The 24,246-nt window shown below is 42.1% G+C and overlaps 1 protein-coding gene across 3 annotated transcripts in view; it reads right to left on the bottom strand.

Annotated features, from left to right (window-relative positions):
• The window catches only part of LOC135942347 (connectin-like), a 131,123-nt gene that overhangs the window by 30,492 nt on the left and 76,385 nt on the right, over positions 1 to 24,246 (bottom strand). For all 3 annotated transcript variants that reach the window (XM_065488416.1, XM_065488417.1, XM_065488415.1), the window contains 2 exons: positions 13,836 to 13,875; positions 322 to 765 (listed from right to left, as the gene is read on the bottom strand). In XM_065488416.1, coding sequence (XP_065344488.1) covers positions 322 to 764 — 443 coding nt within the window. In that variant the 5' untranslated portion in view covers position 765; positions 13,836 to 13,875. The remainder of the gene's footprint in view (positions 1 to 321; positions 766 to 13,835; positions 13,876 to 24,246) is intronic.

Below are 24,246 nucleotides of genomic sequence, written 5' to 3'. Positions count from 1 at the left end.
TAATAATGTTGGAATAAATTAGAGTTTTTGCAGAAAAAACCAAACTTTTTAATGCTATTTTCATGTTTTAAGAGTCTAAATTTGCCACTAAAACTTCTTTAGATTTAAAATAGCCTGCAGACGTTAAAATTAATTTTAATTTCTTAGTTTCAGTGCGTTTTTCGTATTTTGTTTTACACTTTAGTTGAATGCCAATTAGACCTCTACAGATATCAAAATACGTTCAAAAATATCCGTCTAAATCAACACTGCGAGTAAAACTAATATCCAAATTCATTTTGAGTACAGAACCGAATGCTTCAGTGGAAGCACTCCTCTTACCTTGTGAGGAAGAGCTCCTCCAGTTTGCTTAGGTTGGCAAATGCGTGTGGGTGGATGGTCGGAATGGCTGCGTACTGGATGTCAATACTCTTGGCGTGGTGTAAGTGTTTGATCGCGTCCGTCGGCACGTAGTCAAGGTTGCCCTGCGGCCGCACCAGCAGCTTGAACTTGACCAGCTCGTTCTGCGACGAGAACAGTTCCCACGTGGGGTCGTCGCGCTTAATCTCGTTGAAGACCCAGCAGGATGCGTCTCTGGCCATCATGCGTTCGTTGTTGTCGCAGTAGCAGAACACCTGGCCGTCCGATGGCAGGTCGCATGCGTTTGGGTTGTGCTTGCGTTCCTCGGAGGATTTTGATCGACTCCGGGAGCGTGATCCGTTGGTCAGCTCGGGATTTAGCACCAGCAACAGGGTGCAAACGAGTGCGGTCAATTTTACTGCCATCCTGGAACAAAAACAAAATCTGATTATATTTCTGCAAAAAGTTATATCACCAATTATTAAATAAAAAAATTATATCATCTGTGTAAGCGCAGATAAAAAAATTATACGACTATATTAATTTTGATAAATAATCTATCAAAAAGTGGAAACTTCTAGACTAAATATCTCCGGAAATTCACCATATATTTTAGTCTGAAATTTTTGACCGCGATAACCTCTTATCTAATCAAACTATCATACTGAAATCCGAAAAGTTGCTATAAATTTGTTGTCTTATTTATTTATCCTCGGTTATAAATGTACCTGAACTCACATTCAGCTCATAGAGGTTCATTTTCTAATAACAAGATATTTGCGGTGTTATGTAAAGCTTCAAAATCAAGGGGAATAAGTTAAATGCTGAAAATATTCTTAAAATTAGTCTCAAGAAACGTATAGACTTGTGTAAGAATTCCGGAATAATTTTTGTTTCGATAAATTTTGCTTTTGAACTTTGAATTTTTGCTAATAATTTGTCAGAAATGCAAAAGCTGCGTGAGCCGTTCGACACATCTTGATCCCTCTCAGTGTATTCTGAAGGGTTTTGGGGTGTCCAACCAAAGTCAAAACTGAACGGTCTTAAAATAAAGGAACTTCAAATTTAAATTTCTTTTCATTGAGAACAAAAAATGAGATTTTGATGTTCAACAATACTGCAAAAATTTGTTCGACCTTCGTGTAAAAATAAGCTGTAAAATTTTTTTCCAAACGTTGTTGCGTGAAAGAAAAAGAAATTAAATTTTGAGAATGAAATGTGAATTTTTTTTATCGATGACCTATTTCCTTTGATGATTTGCCAGGTTTCATTAGTGCATGGACTTTTAAACCGATTGTGCGATAGCAAAGAGAGAGTTAAAAAGCTCTGTTCGCTAAAAAGTCTAATCACCGAATGCTTTGCGAGCTTGATTAAAATCTCGATCGGCCGAGTGCACAATTGCAGCAGGCCAGGCGAATTCAATTACCAGTGAGGAGATTGCGTGTGTATAATTGAATGGGTGGAAATGGAAATCGAGGAGTGCGCGTAGAGCTCACAGGATAATGCGCCGCTCGCACCCAACTGGTCAAATAACGAGAGACGCAGTACCTCTACGCGGCGGCAAATAAATCTGACAGCGAACTAAAAATAGGTGTGGTTATTCCGACCGTATAAATTTCAGCACGATACAAACCGGCGACGGGCAGGAGGTAGTGCTGCACCAGAGGGATTAATTGTTCGGAGACGAATAAAATATAAGGGCATAATGGCTACACGCGCTGCGAGTGAACGCTTTTTAATTAGCCCCGTGTCTGAATAATTAATAGGCTCCCTGCTTAAATCTCCCTGTCTCTCTGCACGGGCTGAATAACTCGCAAGTGCGTGAACTCCTGTGACCATAAATAATTCTGGGCACTCAAGACGCGCACGCTTGCAAATTTTCAGAAATTACGCGACTCAAATTTGGCACGGGCTCGGTTAAATTTAATTCGTGCCGGCCGCGCGATGCTCATTAAATATGCTCTGCGCTCTGTGAATGGGGCCCTGAGCGCGTTGTAAATATTTCAGGCGCGCGGTGTGCTCCACCCCAAAGACTAATATTTACACGTTCAGAGCACCCACCATCGTGGGAGCTTAACATTATCTATTTTGTTCACACTGAGAAATCACGCGGGCATAATTTTGGCTCTTATACAGCAGAGAGATAGAACGTCTACTTTTCCGTCATTTTCAGTTAAGCTTTTTATGATTTACTATTAAGTTAGTTTATTTTCTTTGTAATGCAGTTTGAATTTTTACTTGTGTGATTAATGTAATTGAAAGTAAAAAATAAAACCAGGCTTCATCCTCGTTTTTTCAATTTCTTCGTTTTAATTCTCGACCAGTTTCGACGTCATCAAGTACGCCCTAATCATGAAGCTTGGTTTTATTTTTCCTTAACATGAAAACAACCTCGAGTGGTTGCCTGTTTCAAAATTAATTAAGATGTAATGCAAAAAAATCAATTTTTAAGAAAAGAAAATATACAGCAATTCATGAAATTAAAAATTATCAAAATGGCTAAAAATAAGCTCTACGTGGATTAATTCAAGATGGTCGATGATAATTTTTACCTAGTTACTTTAAATATTCTCTGAAAATTTGGAAACTGTTAAATTTTACCGGGTTTGTGGTAAAATTAGCTCTAAAGTTTGCAGCAAGCACTGTCTCTTGATTGAAAATCATGATATATTTTGTTAGAAGGGAAATTTAGCTCATAATTCGCACACCGTTGGATAGACCGCGACGAGAGGAATCGAAATCCAGCTAAAATATAATTGTCAAAGCATTGAATTGGTCGAGAAATTGGGCAAAAATTGAAATTTCACTGTTTCCCGGTCCTCATTGGACACTGAATAGATTATTCAAATTAACAATTTGATCAACTGTTTATCGTAGCGAATAATATATAAATTAATTTCAATTGTAGCCCTGCATCAATCCACTCTAGTAAAACATCGCTTATTATTTACGCAATGCAAGTATACAGTGAGTGTTTGGTTGTTTCATAGGAAATTTTAACGAAATGACTTATTTTTAGGCAATCAATATTTTATTAGCCTCATAAAATACAAATTTTAATCACAATATTCACAAAGTTAAACAAACGTTCACTGTTGTTTACTGTATATATAAGAGAATAGATCTTTCATGCAATTTCCACCCTGCTCTAATGTAAAATTGCATAGACATAGCAAAAAGTCATTGTTCAGCCTTTGAAAGCGCCTAGCCAACGCACACAATGAACGGATCACCTCCCGTGCAGTGTGTTGTGTTACGCAACAAAGAATATTTCCAAACATGGCAGAGCCTGCATGCAAACTCTCTGGGAGCCTATTGTGAGTTTTGCTGTATGTCGTCGTGATTTATATCGGACACATTCCACACCCGTTAACTGGAATTATAGAGCGCGGGCGTGAATATATTTATCAGCAAGAGTCCTCACCGCTCTATTATGAGTTATGGCTTGCTCGGGCTTGCTGTACTCTCGATATTTTTTCGACCGCGAGTGTCAGCGTATTAAACACACTCAAAAAGTGGACGTCTGTCGTGTGGCTTTTAAACAAACAGCCGATGAATGCGATTGGAGCCGACAGTTTATGCTGTTAATCTGTTGGAGAGAAAACAACGAAAAATAAATCCGTTTCATTCCAATGATTCTCATGCATCATTACTCGCTCATTGTTTTTAATCAACTGAAGTTTATACGTATTGTTTTGTAATTTGAACAAATGATGAGCTCGGTGCAGATAGTTCGTTGCAAGTGTTTTCATTTCTCTATGCAGGAATCATGCAGAATCATATTTTAAATTTTCATCAGTGGACGGTAAATTAAATTGAGATTAATTAAAAGAATACCTACAAATGAATTTAGTGGCAAAAACTGTGCTCGTCATTCTTGCACATCAAAGTAACTCAATAAATGCATCCCATTGTTGAACGCCTTAGTTGAACGCAAAATGCAATTACCCGCAGCATATATACGATCGAGGTATGCGGTCTGATTGAATAACAAAAGGCAATATAAGCTTACTTTTCAAGAGCCTGATTGTGAGTGGCATGAAGGCAGAGGAAAAAGCCATTTTTCTCTTTACTCTGACAGCCACAATGATCCACTCGTATTGTTGTTGTGCAACAATCAACAGAGCAAGTCGATATTTGTGCGGTGAAGTGGCGAAGTGGCTTATATGGCTCCAGGAGCGCTTTTGTCAGCAGAGCAAGGTTTAATAGGGAAACCTCTTTAGTTTTCTCCTGCAAACCAATATTTAACGCAAAATAGCTGCAAATTTCACCTTTGTGGCTTTCCACGTGATCGATGGATATAAAATTTTATATAGTAATTTTAAATCGATCAAGCTTTTCCTGGAATATAATTCCGCTCTATAAGATTTTGAATCAAAAGACGAGGAGAAAATTAAATCTGGATATTCCCGGAGAATGAGAAATTCATTCAGCAGCATTATAAATTCAATTAAGTGGGCCTGAGTCGACTCCGTGAATAACAAGGTGTTTGGTGCTGGTTAGAACAAGTATTTAATGCGATTATCTGATCTAAAGGACGGCTTTTATGCTTGCTGCACGTTGATCCTCGGTGTTGAGAGCGACAGATATTATTACGCTGCTAGATGTTATGCTGGAGAGGCGTGCGGTATTGATTCGGAGGCTGATAAGTACATGCCAATGGACCGTGCCTTGTCGTCTTTGTGCGGGTACGTGTGTGCACACGGCAGGAGCATAGAGACACACACACAAACAACCGCACCAGACTTCAAGTACCTCCACATAACTTTGGAGGTATAATGTTTGGGGTCAAAGTATAGGTTAAGCATATAAAATAGCAAGGAGCGAGAAGCGGCTGGCTGGAGAGGAGGAGTGCCATTACGTCGGAAAGGGAAGCTTGTGGCTTGTTGACAAGATGCTTGACATTGTTTGTTTGCATTCGAAATAAATTGGAAAGTTCTCCATTACCGGTGCTGGCCTGGCGCTTGGCCACCACGTCTCCTTTGTTCCGCGCCGATTCAGAGCGGGGTGGCGGTGCATTATTGAAATTCGAAAAGTTCTGCATTAATTACGGTCTCTCATTTATGTATGAGAGCAGCAGAACAGAAAGTGCTGAGTGTGTGGTCGTCGAGCAAGTGCATTTTGCCACGACGATGGAGAATCAATACTCTGTTTCTTGGGTGCTGCGGTGCAAACGCTGCTTCGCGAATAGTGCAAAATTAATGAACACGACACAGCATTACACCAATCTAATTTAGAAAGAGCGAATGAATGGTGAAATATTAATTAAGGGTGCGAAAGTATGACAAAGCACGTCGTAGATCAGCGGAGGATTTCCGCCTTGAGCCGAATCTCACACCTCAAAAGAGAGCTCTTTGATTTCATCGCCGTGGCTAAGGAGCTCAGCCCTCGAGGCAAACATTTTTCTTTTGCAGCCGTCCGTAGCTTTCCGGCCATTAGCAGAATTAGTCACGAATTTCGAAACATCTCAGGCAGCAGCTCAGCAGTCCGCACAACTTTGGGAAGAAAGTAAAATGTTAACGGCCTTTTCCCAGGGGAGAAAAACTTCAAAAATTTATCTCCAGTTCATATCGCGGCTCAGAAATTCAAAATAACATCGCTCTGCCGCACTTCGTCTTATCCCTAACGCAAGGTGGAAAGTTTTTATTGCCTAATTTAAGCGCTCTCTGTAGTTTTGCAGCTCACCAAACACTAAGCAACGTCGTAAAAAACTGCGGCTTGGCCAAATTGGTTAATTAAAACTACACGAGCGCAATAAATTAACTTCAGGTGGGCAGACGGACTCATATCCCATACGATTTGACGCGCAGATAACAATGTGGGGCGCCAGGCAAACGCATTTATACGCTTCTTTAACACCTTTTCACACCGCGCTGGGCTAAGTACACGCATATTTTGCTACGATTTAGAACGGCACGACTTAACAACCTGCGGCAGAAAGAGACGGATGAATATCATTACGCGCTGGACATGGCCAGGCGCTCAATTATTTTGTTGGAATGAAACCGCGCCGGCATAACACGCATCAGCAGCAGATGAAATGGGCGGACAGCAAATGTGCAAATTATTATAGAGCTGTGGAAGAAATAAGTTTGTTGCAACGTCAAAAGCAGTCTAAATTGATGGCAGCAGGGTTCGCCTTTCGTGCTACAACGTCTCTGCAGATGTCAAGTCTTCCTTACATTCATATTTGTACTTTTACATGGCAATCTTGAGACTGGTTTTTACTCTTTAAAAGTGAGATATCTACAGGATCAATCTAATTTATTCTAAAATAATGTAAATTAACAACATGGTACAAGATATGTGTATCATTAAAATATATATTGACCGAGGAGAGAAAAAATAAGAAAGAAAAGGTTAACGTATTTATTTACTATTTAAATAAACTCTTCCTGATTCTGAGCTACAAACTAGATAAATTGAAATACATCATGGGACTAAAAAGAAATTGAATTTTACGACCTTCCAGAGCGATTTTCCTATTTCATCGCGGCGATGAAATGAAACAATTTATGCGTGACTCACGTATGCGGGCGCAATTTTAAAAAGGCCTCACCCCGAACCTGACCATTGCTTTTGGTTTTAAATTTATTCGGAATGAAGTGAAATTTATGATCACCAGTCGCTCTTGAGCGTCGTGCAGGCCCTTTTGGTGCCGCCGCGAGATAAAGCACGGCGACGAGGATCAGATGGTGTTTGCTCAAAATAATGTATGTATGATAAAGTTGTCGTTCATAAATTCATATTCTGATCGGGCTGGCGGTGGAAGAGAGCCAGCCAGCCAGCCGCACACGTCTCAAAGCCATCGTCACTGAATAAATATCTTTCTCCGAGTGTGCCCGAGCGCAACGTGCTGCACTATTATGGAACCAAGACTTATTGTATGTAATAAAATACACAGAGTGGAGAGTGCTGGCTCGGCTGCCGAGAGAGCTTATATTTCAGATTCGGATAACTTTTTGCCGCACTCACAGGTATATCTCCCGCTATTTCCATCACCTATGCCAGCGCAGAGAATAGAAGAAGCCGTCTTTTGCTTAGTGGGGCGACTGATCGAAAAGCTACTGGTTTCCCGTTGCAGCAGTGCGCTTATCTGCCGTCATTTCATTTGAACTTTTTTTAGCCGTGTTTTGCAGATCATTTGTTCGGCACCGATAGAATTGCAGAAAAAGATGATTGAAAGCAAACTATTTGCTCATTATTTTCTGAACGCATTTTCCTCTGTGAAAAAAGAAAATCGAAATCGACATCGGCAGCCTGTTGGACACCATTGTTAAGCACATTGCATACCTCGTCACCGGGACGCGAGTGGATGATTATCCATCCAGCACATTTCCAAGTAACGACTCTTCGTGAATTATTGAAAAGCTGCATTTCTTGCATTTTTTATCTGTGAGGAATTGATATATCTTTGTGAAACGGGCATAATATTTCAGGATTAAGGGAATGCAGAGGATCCACTTTTTCATATCTAATTTTTGTGTTTTCTCTCGTCTCTAGTTGTGACAGCTATACCAAATTTTATTAAGGAAAATGCAAAAGGAAAAATGCGTTCCGCACTCGTCAACCGGCGCCCGCCTGCATCAGCCGCCACAAGCGGCTCTTAAGTATGGTTTTCACGGCGGTGGCGGCGGCATCTGACTTGAGAGAAGCATTATGAAGTCATTTCGCGTCGCTTTATGAAAAATACACACACACACTGGCGAAATAAAAAGAGACCGCTCGCGCGCGCGTTCTTGCCAACAAAGGAGCAAATGATGAATAAATCAGCCAGAAAAATATTCCCATGATGCTGGCGGGCGACGTTTTCCCAAAAGAGACCGTGCCGCGCACGCACGCACACAGCACGCTCGTCAATCAAACACGCACTGTCAAAGGGGCCGCTTTTGTTTCTGCGCTCGTAAACACAATTAAAATTTAATTCGGCCCGGCCACGTGCCACTCCACGCCAGCAACATAAACAAATTTACAACAGATGAAGAGAGGAGAGAAAGTTCATGTAGCAGCAAGTGCATCGACGCTCCCCTGTGATACATGGCCGGGTATTATCATGCTATGTTGAACTAATCGGCGCTCCATCCACCCTGTACTCGCTCGCTAGCTAGCTCACTCTGCGAATAATATTTTTCGTGCCGAGCCGCAGCGCTGCTGGTGTTGTTAAATCGGGCGAAGAATAAACTGGCATGGCCCTTTAATGGGGATCCAGATTCCCGACATGCTACTGCTGCTCTCGTTACCGCCAATCACGTCACCGCAGCCCTTAACGCGGAATAAGCCAGCTCATTGGTCAAACCCTCAGGGAAAACTCGCGAGCGACGAGCGGTTTCTTCTAGCAGAAATTTCGCCTGCTCGCTGCTCTCATAATCGTCGCCAAACATGATCTAATTTCCTGCAGCAGCGAATTCGGTGTCAGGGCACGAGGGGCGTGCGTAAATTGCACCCACTTTAGCCAGCGCGATTAGTTCAGAGAGATGTGCATAATGCGCTGGGATAAGGGAACGTTCGTTTGCGCGCCGGCAAAAAGCAGGTTGCTACGTCAATTATTGCGTCTGCTGGCAATTTGAGCTGCCGCACTTAATGGATTTAAGGCGTCTTCCTTCTCGTGCAAGCGGCTCTAATTTGTTCAAGTGCTGCTCCGGCCTGTACAAGGATAGTTACTCCAGAGGTGTTGAAAACTACATTGTCTGCACACGAGGCATTTTACTAATCGTTCTGAAACGTCAGGTCGGAGAAACTTAAAGCAGTTGTAATTTTCCCTTCAAAACAGGCTGCTTAAGTGTTTTTCTTTTCAAGAGTGGCATGCAATTTCAACACGTTTTTTTTTCAACAAATGAGTAAATAATATTAAATACGAAAATTGATTCGTTGTCTTTCCAATTTCCATACTGTAGCACGGTAAATTTAATTTTAAAACAAAACTTAAAACACAATGATAAAGTTCAAAATAAAATTGAGGAAAAATTGTTGTTTTGGAATTGGCAATTTTTCATTTTCTTGCTCAATCAGGAATTGAAAATTGAAATAAAAAGGGTTAATTATACTTTATTGTTGTTTATTCTCAAAATTTCCGAATGCAAAAGATTATACATATTAAATTTTCAATTCCTGTGGTCTTCCGGCTAAGGAATTTTTTCTCAATTTGATATTAACATCATTCTTAACTGGTCCAGGCACCACTCCATAAATTCCCGCGAGATCGGGTTAAAATAGAATATCATTTTAAACATAAAAAATATTTGACACGGAGCGTAAAAATAATATCCACCTTTGCAAAATATATTATATGCGAGTTGAGCACAAAAACCTTTGAATGTAAAAAAAATGTTTTTTTTTATTTCACTCTTTTCAAGTTATATCAGTTGATGGCTTCGGTTGAACAAAAGTACGTCTCATGCTCCATCTATCAGCTTTTATGGCTTTTTACGGTGGGAAGAAAGGTAAGAACTCATCATTTCAGAAGTATGATATGCAATCGGCTTTAAATCCGCGGTGAATTGCACCATTCTTCTCCAAACACAAAGTCAGCAAAACGGTAGCAATCGAACAAGGAATAAACAGCTAAATTAAAAATTCCGAGTCCCCCTCATCGGCATATTATTCTGGCTCGCATGCAACGTATTGCTCGCGAAAATAATAAAAAAGAGGGATTTTCACCGAGCGGAAAGCTTCAGCATACGGAGTGCGTGTCGTTGTCGACGGCGGCCGTTTTTCAGAGCATTTTCCCGGCGGTCTCCCCTCTAATCACGCAGAAAAAAGCGGGCGACGTCCTCTCAAAAGGTACACGTCTCGTCGGAGCAAGGCAATATTAACTGCCACTGCACTCAAACAAACCCAGCCGACCAAACAAGCAATGTCCCGGGCATCGGCTTCTGCATTCCAATGGTGGAGAGCGCAGAATTCAACGTCTCTGATACAAACGGCCCGTCCGTCGACACACCGGGCAAGAGGCAAAAGAATCCTTGGCGCAAAGTTCCGCAAACAGGCGTAAATCATCTCAAGAGCCGGAATTTCGCAGAGCAATATTTCGGCCGGAGGAATGCTCTGCGTCTCGACTTTTTCCATCCAAAAATGACAAAGAGGGATCAATACCGCACGCGGCACTTATAACAGGGCGAAATAAACGCTAAAACGCGCAGCGTGTTCCGTCGTTCGGGTCATTATTTTCGCCGCGCAATTTACGCGAGTGGATTTATTTTTTTAAATAAAACATTCAATTTTATTGCGCCGGCTAATGTTGCAGAGCAAGGGTCGGTCGTCGGTCGGTGGGTCGGTCCGTTGGGCGAGAGAGAGGGAACGTGCAGCCGCGAGTGAGTGACCAGCAAAGCTGCTACATGGAGAGCCGGCCAAATTCCGCTCAATTTAATTCAACATATAGTATACGTTCGTAGCAGCAGCTCTCCGCTCTCTGTGCTGGGTTATTTATGTGTTGGGCCCAAGTGGGTGCGTGTAGAAAGCAAAGGACGCGCAAAAATTTCCCGAACCGGGATTTTATTTAACTCGAAGGACCACTTTGCTCGCTCTTCAGGCGTCCAGCGAGAGGAGATGCTGGTTTCAGTTCGCCATCTCGCGATGAAAAGAAGGGAAAAGTGGAAATCCTACGAATGGAGAGCAGAGCAAAACACACGTTTGAGAGTGGAAAACGGGAATATAAAGTATTGATAAACCTGGAGGTTTGAAAGCTGTTTTCCTCGCCTGGTTGCCGAGTGTATTTTTGGTCCAAAACTATTCTATTTTTCACAATTTGCGGTCTGCATGGGCACAAAAAAAATAAAAGCTCCCGTCTTGATTTCATTTCCAACTCCATTTCAGCGCTTTTAATCTTTTGGTCTGATTTTCACTCGTATGGAGTCTAGTTTTGGCTTCAATCTGAAAAAATTCACTGCTACCGCATTTTAAAAATACATATACATAAAGCACTAACGGCTTTTTTACTGTATCAATCCGAAAGCACTTTAGAGTGCGATGTCAGGTATTTAACTCTGACATTTTAATGCGATTAAAAATAATATTTTGGCTTTTGGCTCTCGCCCGCATTGGCGCACATTTTTATTTTTATTGTTGCCGGGGCCATCAAAGCGACAGAGAGTGACTGCTGAAAATGACAATTGCCATCCCCTGCATTATGTGCGATTGGTGCGCCGTGACGCAGCATATTCGATTCAATCCATAAGCGGCGTATGGCCAAGTAAATCGTTTGAATCTATTAACCGGCGATCACGCCTGTCACACTTAATAAAGTGTGTAAAAATAAAAAAATGCATCAGGCACCGGTTGGCTGATCCGTGAAAAACGTCAATTATGCAAACTGCGTCTCACTCGTGCCAATCAGGGATTTCATTGATCCCTCGAGCACCAGTGGCGTCAGTCTTCTCTTTGAGTCGTCAGTTGGAAAAATCGATCCGATTGGAATGACTGTATTTTTCATTACCGCACGCAGAACCGAAGCTAATGGCGCATTATTATAACTTTTGTGCCAAAAGCGAAAACGTCGGTGGTCGACGAGCGTCAAAGGCAAAGCGGGAAAAATCACACTGAGCGCTGACAGTGATGGCTGGCGAAATTGGTGCGCATTACACGCAGGATGTTTGGCCATCATGACTTTTTGATGCTAAATACCAACACGGCAATTTCCGAGGGACTCTCCGCGCGCCGACACGCCCCTCGTAATGAGGTTTGATAAGGTGTGCATAATGTCTCCGCCTGCCCCCAATCACCCCTCACCTTTGCGCCATTACGCGCTCGTAAATATTGCGCAGAAATTGCCTCTCGGCACAAGTCGAACGGAGAGAAAAAGTTTTCCGAAGCGAAGCTGGAAGTTTTCCCGGTTGCAGCAGAGGAAAACACAAAAATTCGCTTCTGTTCTTTCTCTCGCAGACGTTGTAAGTCTTCTAATTAGTGATTTCTGCGAGTAGGGAGTATTGATTTTGGAGGGGAAAACGCTGTATTGAATTATTTCCTCTTATCGTCCACACTCTGATTAAAAATGTTCCCGTATCAAACTACTTTATCATATTTCTTTCACTTTTGATTTAATTTTGTATTGCTTCAGATTGAATGGTTGATATTTATTTATTTATGATTTAAAGATTAGTAGAAATATATCGAATCTCACAGACTTTCACAATGGTTCAGTATACAAACTGTTGAACACAGAACAATGAAAACATCATTTATGGATCAGATCTTTGCTCAATATTTCGAGGGCTGATTGTGAGATAAAATTTTTATAAAATAAATACAAACTTTGCAAATTTCTAATAAATACAAAAAGAGTTTTTTATGATTTCATATACTCACAAACACAATGAATAATAATAATCTAAATAATATCGCGCGGATACAACCGACTACAAACTAATTTGTAAAATTGTAATTTTAACCTTTATTTGCCAACATCTATGTTGTTTGAAATACTCGAGTCCACAAACAATTATTCCAGTTAGGGGAGGCAGACAAACGTTTTATTAAATTCAGAGACCTTTGCTCCGTTCAGGGCCGAATTTCGTGTGCGCCCTTGTTATTTTGTCCTCCGCACCGACGTGCTGATGGAGAATTTCCATATTTGGCAATGTGCAAACTTTCCCAATGAAATTAAGTCGTATTTCTTCGGGGGGCACCGGGAGCGCGTGCGGCAATTCAAACTTCCGAATGTATCCAGCGAGTAATACACAGTTCATAGGAGCGAGCGAACTAGCTGCGCGCGAAATTAGTTTTCAGGAATTCGCAGGCGTCGAATGAATGGCGGCAGCAGGTACGAATTCAGTCCGTCGAACAGCCACATAATTTAATAACTCTCTGCTACACAATTTGAGGCGAGGATTCCGCAAATTTACCTCTCTCAGGAGCTGAAAATACTCTGGTGAGTGCCGGCGAATATTAAATAGCTGAGCCGAAGCGAATTCGGCGCCTTGCAAATGGCGTATCACTCAGCCATCCGCATAAATTCGCCAAGCTGTTCTCGGGCGGAACAAGCCCGTGCATGCACATATTCAGGGGTATGGCCTGGCCAGTGAGAGCAGGGTAGGTTAATATGCATGTCGGCCGCGTGTGACTGCTGCGCAGATAAACAGGACGGTGTGGCGTCGAGGGACACGACTTTTGGACGCGCGTTATATGCTGTGTGTGCACAGCCGGTTAACTGGCCTTACGGACAGATTGCTCTCGCATGCACCGCCAGCCGACGTGACATCTCGCAGAGCAGCTATGCAGCAAATTGAGCAGAGAGCTGATTCTTGGAAATTCAAATCAGATGCATTAGGCAAATTACGAGCGTCTGATAAGAGTCGAGAGAACTCTCAGACCCCCCAGTTGCGTACTTAAACTTCACAAACATCTAATAAGCGTTCCAATCCAGAGATTATTTCTTGGAACTTGCCATTTAATTAAATGGCTTTTGCGGAACAGGAAAATATTTTCTCCTTTCATAAAATGAAAAATTGCACAAACATGACTGAAATAAAAAAAAACAATTTTTTGTCGTTAACTTCACTCACCTTTAAATTGTAATGGATACTTCTGCTTTCAGACACCAATCTGAAACAAAGAGGAGTTGCTTTTAATATTAATGATGAACCTCAACCGAGATAGAGCCGATCTCTAAATAATTTATGGCGTCGTTTTCTTCGTAAAAGCACATCAAGCCCGCATTTAGAACATTTACGCCTACTACGTGTCTAATCTGGGCAGCCAGTAAAACTTTTAGTTACAGTTTCTCTTATCGCCGCTCTTTCATTATACACGACACCTTTATAAATGCTGACCAACATACGCCTGCTCTCAAGACGTATAGGTCTACTCGTAAAACCTTGGCCGGGTCTATAAAATTTAACACGTGCAACCCTTGGCGGCCAAAATGCGGACAGCAGTCTTCATCATGCAAAGCAGAGAAGGCTAGGTGTGCAATAACGGCCGTGTCTACCGTGGATGAAACTTTTATAACAAACCCCAAAGTTGGCAATTCTCTCGGGCCGTGGGTGTTATTTGATACACTTATGCAGCGAGTTGGCTGGCTGGCTGGCCTTCCGTAATAAAATTTTTCCATTTCCAAAAGTTCTCCAGCTCTCGAGTGTGTGCCGCTTTATGAAATATTCAATTGTGAAATACGACACTCAAGGCTTTATCTCCGCAAATAGCCGCGCAGCCTCTTTGCAATTATTTCACGTCTGCGAGCCCGTCGGCTGCAACTTTGCCCGAAAGGAAAGCACCGGGCACATTATTGCGTTTGCTCGAGACGGACGAGACGGCCGGCAATATTTCACGTGGGATTTATTTACTCGCATGTCCGGATCGACCGTTCTAAAGGCATATTTCGAGTAGCAAACTTTGTCTCAATCTCCCATTTGGATTTGTTTGCCGAGGATATGAACGTCGGCAGGCCACCGACCGTGATTCTCGGTGCTCTCACTGCAAAGTGGACAAGACTGCCTTGCGACACACGATTCGCTGCTGAATATTTTAATGTGCACGTTCTGAGAGATGGCACCCGGTGCTTTTCATCGTGCAAAGGACGGCCCGGAAAAAGCAGCCAAGCAGTTTACGCCAGCTTTCCTCTTCCTCCGCCGACTTGATAAATTTGAATATAAATGACTGCTCGCTCCTTTCTCGCGCGTGAAAAGTGAGAAAATGCCTCTCGCAGGCATTTTTTCATCATCATCATCTCCGACCGACCTGGCGTGAGCGAGCGAGCGAGTGGCTGAATCATCAGAGCGCCCCTTATTATTGTCGTGTGTGTGTGTGTGTGTTTTTCCTTGCGCGGAGCAGCGAAAAAAGCACCCCCTTATATGTCAATTGAAGCAGCCGAGAGTCACGCCGCCGACGCCACACTTTAAACGGAGAAACACAGTCTCCAGGTCCACCTCTTCGCTGCCTTAATTGCCTTATCAATTTTTCATTTGCTTCCCTAATTAAAATTGTAAATTGGAACATTGCAAAGCGATAAACTCGGAATATCCGGGAATATCGAATCTGAATGAAAATTTATCATTTAAAATATGATTTTCGTGGAAAGGAATTAAATCCCAACCGCATCAATTTTAGGACGTTCCTCCCTGCATAAATTTTTAGCGGAAAAATGCTGGATAAAAATCTTTTTTACTTGCGACGATCTTTTAATTTCGCGCATCTCCCTTTGCGTCCCCTCTTTGACACCACCCTGCCGATGAGATCCGAAATAAAAAGATGAGGGTGCGCGCGTGTGCACACGCCTCGAAGAGGGAAAAAGCGGAGAAGAAACGCGAGCAGATTTTGTTTGACTTCACGCCTGATGGATCACAACGGCAAAGGGCAGCGTGACATTTGTACTGTCGGCGCGACATGTAAACATACACAACGGCAGCAATCTCGTCACTTTCTTTCCATTGCCCGGGCCTGAGCGGTGCAAGCAATTACGCGGGATAAAAGCCCGCTCGACTGGGCTTTTTCCGCGGGCACAAAGCACTCGCCGGACCACAAAACACGCGGCAAGGTGCTTTCTTCACAGACTCCACGTGCCAGCCGCTTTTGTCCATGGCGACTGCGCTGCTTTTGGTCTTCTTCCAATTTTTATAAAGGGCGACACGCAAGACACACGCGGAGGGGAAGCAGGAAGGAAGAGCTGTCTCTACTGCCTTTCCTGAAAAGGGAAAATCCACTTGGGCATATGTAGCGACTGCTGTTGTGCCGACGCGCTTTCTGCAGATATTTGTTAGGGTTCCAATCCGGGGGTTCAGGCCCCCTAGCGTTTTATTTGCCATTTCCCAGCAGTTGAACTTTCCCGAGCTGCGACTGCTGGGCGTTCTAAAATATTTTGCAAGTGCATAAAGCACAGCAATCTGGTGAGAAACACTCCAGATCATAAGAAAGTATCAGCTAACATCGAGCCAGTATGTGCATATAAATATAAAGTATCAAATTCCCGTCTAGAGAAAAGACGCTGCTCCCTCAGCCCAAGACTCAACCCTTTTCCTTTGCCTTTTACATCCACGACGATAAATGATGGTTGTGCACTCAAGTAAGAGGCTTACTACAAAGTGTACGAGTAAAATGCAAACGAGACGGAAAAGATTGGAAGGCAACCCGCACCGCCGGCTGCACATGGTCCGTCGCAACGGGAAGATATCACTTTCCGGGCGACCCCTCGTCATTATTAAGGCACATTATGCATCAGCTGCTGAGTCAATGCAGGCTTGATTGTTCAATGGGTGCCGCCAGTCAGGCCCACGACTCACTCAATAATGCACGCATTAAATCTCCGTTTTTGTCGATCGAGCGCCGTGAGAAATGCGCTTCTGCTGCTGGCTCGAAAAACATTAAAGACGATCAGCGGGCGCATTATTCAAAACAGCTGGTGGAAGCACACAATCGCATTTAACAGTGATTGACACACAATGATGTGAGTCAATTGATTTCCATCGTTGCTCCAGGCGACAAAAGCTGCGGCGCTTGTAAGTGTAAAGTGACGGGAATTAAATATCTACGGATAAGGCGTAATGGAAATAATTTTTCTTCCGTGATGAATGGAGTGTGAAATTGCTTCTCAGAAATAAAACCTGAAATTTTGGGCTTGTAAATTTGTTGTGAGGCAGGAAAGTGACATTCATAGAATTCGTTACTCGTTCTTCCTTTTTTCATTCACGGTTTATCAAAAAGGGCTGATAATTTATCATACGACTGTCCAGTGGTTTTCCGGCATATACCACCCTTTATAGCCATTTTCAAGAGCATTCCACCTTTCTGCAATGGAAAAAAAACATAAAAAACTACTACTTATTAATTTGATTCCAAAATTAAATTTTAATCATTTTTGTTTCTCAAAATATGAAAGAACAAATACTTTATATAGTTAACACTCAAGTGGAATAATTAATTGAATTGGGAGCATTAAAACATCCGATTTCTTCGATTTAGGAGACCAATAACTTCAACAGTTCCAAAATGTTTCAAGGCATTTTCGTATCAATTATTTAATAATTTTGTGTGCTTTGAAACAAAAAATCATATTGGTTATTTTATTCACTTCTCCATAAATTTCAGTAATCCGCACATTTTTCTTTGCAAAAAATTACTTTTTCATTGCTAGCCATCAAGAATTTAAGTTTGGAAAGAATTAAAGCGTAGGTCGTTTCTTGTTCTTTTGATCTTGTACGCTTTTTCCTAATACTATGGATGAAATATTTTGACGGCCAAATCGCTCCTCTCATAAATACCAAAACCATATAATAATCGAACGAAAACGTTTGCAAGCCCTTAATCAGTTTGGTTCGACTGATTTTGTTTAATAGAGATCAATTAAGCAGATAAAGCAGATACGGCCTGAGGGGTCAGAGCTCACGATACTCGGTCTGAAGCACACATCAAAGGAATAAGGTTGCACAATGCATTCCGACAGAGCTATGCTCGCCATCTCCGGCGTTGCGCTAGTTTCTAAGCACACAAAGAAATATGAAACTAATACCACGTGTATATGCGCGCATTCTGCAGATGAATTCCATTTGTCGGCTCTGGTTTGGGAATATAATTCATCGCATGCAGATTTACTCTGCGGAAAAGGATTCGTTTGTGCTTATTTGTTGTGAGCGCATGCTGCAAAAGGGTAATATGAATTCCAGCCGTGCCGCTGGATTCAAACGGATCACCGCCGCATGCCGTGCGAAAATTGGTACAGGAGCGTGTGCGGGGGCACGTGATTTAATTCGAACGAAGAACAATGAGCCTGACGCAAACAAAACGCTCTCATTAGTGCTCGGCAGGCACTTTGTTGCTCGATCATCGGCCAACCGGACCGGTGACAGTCCAGCTCACATATGCAGAATTACCTCAGCTCTCCGGGTTTAATCAGTGAGAATCCAGTTTGTGCGCACGGGTTTTGTTCGGCAGACCCGAGATATGCATTTTCTGAGGGATGCGCACTCTGAATGTGAAATAATAATAACATGCACGCTTAGAATGCCAACCAGCGCCGGGCGGCTGATGGATGACAATACAGCTGGAAAGATACTGAAGCCTCGCTCGTGTTGGCAAACACGTTCGTTTTGCATTCCGTTTCGTATTATCTTTTTTTTAATACCTGCGAGAGTATGGACCTGGAATGAGATACGCGCGCGCTGTGGTTGACGGCAAAATTCGCTGCCTGCACTGGTAATTTTATGCACTTGTCCGCGGTCGATTTTGTCGTGTCGCGGCTGCGTCAGGCATGAATAATGGCGCTATCGCGGTTGCATTTTTTATCTTCCACACGTAAAACATATATTTCGTATCGACCGCATCGAATGTGAATGCATTATTTATAATCTTTGATGTTGAGCTTTTTGTTCTCGGTGCTTCAATTAGTTTGTTTGTTTGTTTTCGTATCAAGTTCATGCCAATTAGTCATCGTGCAGCTAGAAATAATCCAATGGATTAGCGAGTGTAACAATAGTTGCTGCAACTGTTTAAATTACAATAAAAGCAGTAGCACTATATGGTAGATTTTATGAAAGTAGAGCATACATGAGCGCATTATATTGCTTAACGAGATTTTAAAGCAAGATCTAAATATTAAAGGTATGAATTTAAAGCAAAAAGTAGGCATTAAGTTAAAATTTTTGAAGCTCTTAAGGGTAGTTAGATGTTTTTCTTGTGGAATGTAGCGACAGTTTAATATCAAAAAATGACAAAACGATAATTTCTCGATTTGTATTTCAATTATTGTATATTTGTCTGTCAAACGGTGTTTGGCTTGATGAGATGAATCGATATTTTCATGAGAAAAGGCAGATTTTGAACTATTGCGAAAGAGCATGAAAACAATCTTTCAAAATGTTCACGTAAAAACTCTAAAAACGAATATTCTGTCAATAACGCTTCACGACGCAATTTACTATTAATATCTGATTTCTAGTGTAAATTTCGTTGAGTTTGCTTGACCTCATGCTAATTTCGTCCTATGACCCGTGTCATTGTGTTAATATTTTATTGAATGTCTAAAATTTTTTCTTGAATTATTGTATCAATCTTTTTTAAGGATCAAACGAATTGGGATACAACAAAATGTATCCATTTGTAGGTCACCTTGAACATTTGCCCACTGTTTCCCTCCGACACCAGTGTGACAACCGCGTTCCCAGTTTGAATTTTTGCGTGGAACCAAAAAATAAAGCAGCGGCATTCCCAATGCACTTGTGAATTTTTCATCCGGCCATGCCTTTGCAGCTATGGAGCGAGCTATTAAAAATGCCGTGCTTTGCCTTTTTCCACGGCAGCAGCAACGACAACAAAGCGAAGCGACTCCACTGAACGAGCGCCTGGCGTTTGTGTAGTATGCAACCTGAATAGCAGATCCACCACAATGGCAGCATAAATATTGAATGCGGCGCGCTAAAGGCTCCACCGTTGCAAGAAAGTAAAACAAAACGAACGGAACGGGGATGGGTGGGTGACAGTCAGCCGGCAGGACGGGCAGTCGGCAGAGGCAGAGGGGCCTCGTGTTTGCTTTCACTTTGCTCACACCACACCCAACTTCTGGCGAGATAATTAGTTCTGGCTGGCGCGAAATCACTTCTCGCCTGCACAATGGATATGCGGGCCCTCGAAATAAATATCGCACTGTCGGGACAAGGTGCCAGGGGGGCGCCGCGCTTGATTGGATCGGCTAATATGGCCGTAAGAGCCTTTTCTGTTATCTAGCCGGAGTAATTCGGACGTTGATTTCCAGGAAATTAGCTCCGAAATAAGGCGGGAGCATCAACCCAAAAGAGATAAGACCGGCTTTAAAGAGGCCCTTGCATGCAAGTTGTTCGATTGTTTGCCTGCCTCGGTGGTTTCGCAACAAATTAACGGCAGGATAAGGTTTTAATTAGGCCCGGCACTCCCTTGTGTGTTTGGCTTGTTAGCTTAGATGCTAAAACGTAATATCGCTAGTGGATCTTTAAAAAATTTAGCTCGCGCTGGCAGGAAGTGAGTGTGTTCCTATAGTTTGGGAAAATGTTTGTCTCGCGTCCGTACTAAAACTTTATGGTGCAGCCCGCCGTTATTAGATGGCAAAGGTTGTTCTGTTGTAAACATATTTCTGGGTTAAAAATTCTGGTCCATAGCTGATAAGACTGAGTTGGTTACAAATAAATCTAGAGCAAATCAAGCTTTTCTATTTATTCGAGTTGCAACCTCTTGCAAAGAGTCATGTGATCGAGCTTCTCACTTAACTTCATTAGTTTCATTCTCGGTTCGTTTAATAACCTCGCAGTAATCTGAGAGTGCACACACGCTAAATTGATCAAGTGGCAGAGGCGAAGGCTCGCGAATTGCGAAATACAGCTGATCAGCTGTAAAGAAAACTCGGAGTCAGCGCTTCTTCTTTTCTCTTTCGTTCGTTCGTTCGTTCTCTTTTTTCAATCATCGGGACGGCGAGTCGATAACAAATTTGACCTTCCAGAGGCTGACGAGCGAGCTGCTGAATGAGCACGCAGCAACGAACGGCGTCGGAGCACCGTGTAATTCGCCGCGTTTGAGTGTAAAGCAAGAACGCCATTGATTTGCTGCCACCGTCGTTGCTGATCAAAAGAACTTATTTGTGACATTTGCTCTCCGGGACGAACCTTGCAGAGAAACACACACCAGCTTGCTCCATCGCATACATTCAAAGTGGAAACTCTCATCAAACGTTACTCCATCCACATTACTAAATCCTGAGAGGAGTGCTATAGAAATATTTGCTAATTGAGCAGCGACGCGAAATCATTAACGTTCAAGAGCAACTCAAATTTTCTCGTATTTTTTTTTAATTTTATAGTTTCAAATTAATCTTCATTATGGTTAAGCAAGGCAATTTTGCTCCATACATTGTCATTGCCCCTTAAAATTTTGAGTTAAAAAGTTTTGGGAGCTGACATTGTTGATTTTGCTGTTGGATCAATAGAAGTTTGGGGAACAGGGAATCAGGGAAACTAGGCCGCGGGTGCGAATTATGTCAATCTCGCCCATCAATTCGCTTTTAAGTGGATCCCTTCCGTTTAAAAAATATCAATGCCATACAAACAAATGCATATATCAACACAAACATTACAAAGAGGTAATAACTCTTGAAGAACTGTTCATTTAAAAGTGTTTGGATTGCACCAAGTTTTCATTGAGACACAGATTTGATGGAAGATTGTTCCACAGGCGGTAACACTGAACTTTCAAGCAAATTTCAGGCACTTCAACACTTTTACAAAAGGAGCGAGCAGTTTCATTCTGTAAGCTCTCATCCTGCCAAACAAATTAGCATCATGCACTGTGGCTACAAAGGAGCTGCACTGTTTTTATACAAAAATACGTGTGTCTACACCAACAATGTAAATTTCTCACACCTATAGTACATTCTTGGCACTTTTTTAATTACCTCGAAAATAAGTAGTGGATTTGCGATTATTATGATCAAAATAAATGTTCCAAATATCTTTCAAATCATCAAAAATGTCATACAAAAAACAGGAATTCAAATAATTGAAGCTGAAATCTAACGTATTGCAAATTTGATGTGGCTGTTTCATCAACATAAATTGTGCAGACACTTTTAGCTTTAACATTTTTCGCTTGTTCAATTTGACTCTATGAACGGTATAAAATTACAAGAACTTTTTGCTCATACAATGCAAGTGACTTTCAGTATATGTATGATTTAGAATAAGGGAAAACTGTAACGTACTTAGAGCTTGGTTCGGTGAGAAGGTCGTTTGCTTTTTTGGCTTCAAAAACATAATTGAAAATGAAAACGAGATGAAAAAGCAAGTCTCCATAAAAAGCACTCTTCCGTTGATCGTCTGCGGTGCGGAAAATGGGGAAAGCAAACGCATGTTGCGTCATTTGTCTCGCTCAGATCCGAGCGTTGATTTGCAAGTGTGCGTTCGTTGGGTCGTTTTGTTGTTTTAGCCCGCGGTTCACCGGCACAGAGTGTACACATGCATGCACAGCAAAATGAAAATAAACGCTGCCAGCTTTTTTGTTGATTTTTCGCTCTGGGATCTCTGTCGCTGCTAAATGGATTTCAGCATTAGCTGTGTTCAAAAACATTTGACCACATTTTGACCTCAGCGCGTTCGCTGTGTTTGATTGGAACTGGACCGGTGTGTGAATTGGATAGGCAAAAAATTAGCTTTGTTTTAGTCTCGCAGGCATATATAGCATTCCATTGTGGACCAAGGGAGGTAAAATCCCCTGGTTGAATTTCTGCTGGAAAGAATTTTATTCGATCAGAATGCACTTACTTACATTGAACATTGATGAATTTATTTAAAAAAGCTACAGCATCTTTCGGACACAAGAAAATATCCAAGATATTTAAATTAAACAATTGCTTCTGCTTTTGATTGAAGCTTTGAAAGGCTATGAGATGGTATATATTAATGTACCAGAGGACCAAAGGGAATTTATGATTTAACTGTCAGATCCTTCCGCAGAACAATCCAGCTGGGATTTGCTTGACAGAAGCAAAATTTATGCAGTGTGAAACTAAGCTACATTTCAATGATTTCAGGGAAGAGCATTTTCACTGCGTGCGAAAGTCATCAGCCGCCGGAATGAAAGGAGCAAATCCTCATAATCCAGCCAGGCGGTGACTCGGTGTTATGTAGCGTCAAGTATTTCGCCATTAAAAAGCACTCGTCTCGCCCACAACCCTTTCTTCCCTAACAAAACAAACTTTGCGACTGGTGGAAAGGCACTTTTTGGCCATCTGTTTATTCGTCACGCAGAACCAGAGGAATGTTCCGAGAAGTGCAAATATAAAATCAAAAACGTCAGACAGCAACGCATATTTTCGTTTCGTTTTCAGCGCTTCTCTGAGCGAGCGAGCAGCTCGAGACTTTTTATTGAGCCTTCGGCAAAGTCTTGTTCATTAAAAGAAGCCTTCCTCTATTCGGCGTCGGCGCCTTCGATCAAAAGTGGAGAGGAAGCCGCGAATATTGCAGCTTCAGGGGTGCGTCTTGAAACTGTCATATTTCGCGTGGCGGGGTGGAGCTGCGGGGGTGGCGGCATATCGCCGTCTAAGTGATATTAAGGCATGCCTCAGGTGGGTTTAATCCTTCCCTCCCCATTACGACATAAAGTTTGCTTCATTATTCCAACGCCGGCTCAGCCAGCCGCTCCGATCCGGGAAAGTGCGTTGGAATTAAATTGGCCCGACTCTCTCCATCCTGCAAATCGTGTCGTCAAAATGAACGCAAATCGTCTACATGCTCAAGCAGCGTCTTCGGTCAAGCGATGCCCTGCACAAAAACTGATTAGATCGGTCCCATAACTGTGGAAGGGGTTGTTGGAACAGGCAACCCTAGCCCTCGCTCCTTGGCCGTCACAAAGCTTTCGACAATAATGAGCACTATCTCCCTGTCCTGGTGAGCAGACACGCAAACACAAACATCGTTCATACAGCCCGGGCCGCCCAGCAGTCGGCATTATTTCATTACGTGAGGGAGCGAGTGCTGTGGTTGCACGCAAGGCGGCTAACTGCCTCGTCAGTGTGTATGGGATGCTGTCATCCCGCTAAATAGCCTTCTAAATGTGGTCCACGCCTGCGGTCGTTTCGAGAAACGGCGGAAATCCACGCTCGACAATTGAATGGAATTGGTCAAAGTGAATCTGTGCAGTTGAACCTAAATGTGATTAGCTAGACAATACCTCATTATCGAGACCTTTAAAGAAATCCAATTTACTCCTCGTTTTCACTCTTCTTAGCTCGTAATTTTGGCTTGACTATGCCAAAAAATGGCAAGATTTGAAATTTCGAATAGATAAAAATGGTAAAAGATGAATAGAATTATATAAGACGAAAGTATCTTTTTAATACTATAAAAATTCATTCAACGTCAACGAAGAGCTCGTTTAGCTTGGAAAATAAAAGATGTGCTTAGAGAACCAAATTTCCTTCAAATGTGATTGAATGAACAGAAAAAAAATAATAGAGAAAAATTAATC

This window comes from Cloeon dipterum, chromosome 4 (genome assembly GCF_949628265.1).
Source record: "Cloeon dipterum chromosome 4, ieCloDipt1.1, whole genome shotgun sequence".
Taxonomy (NCBI): Eukaryota; Metazoa; Arthropoda; class Insecta; order Ephemeroptera; family Baetidae; genus Cloeon; species Cloeon dipterum.
The sequence above is the reverse complement of the archived record's forward strand: the minus strand, read 5'-3'. Positions and strand labels throughout refer to the sequence as shown.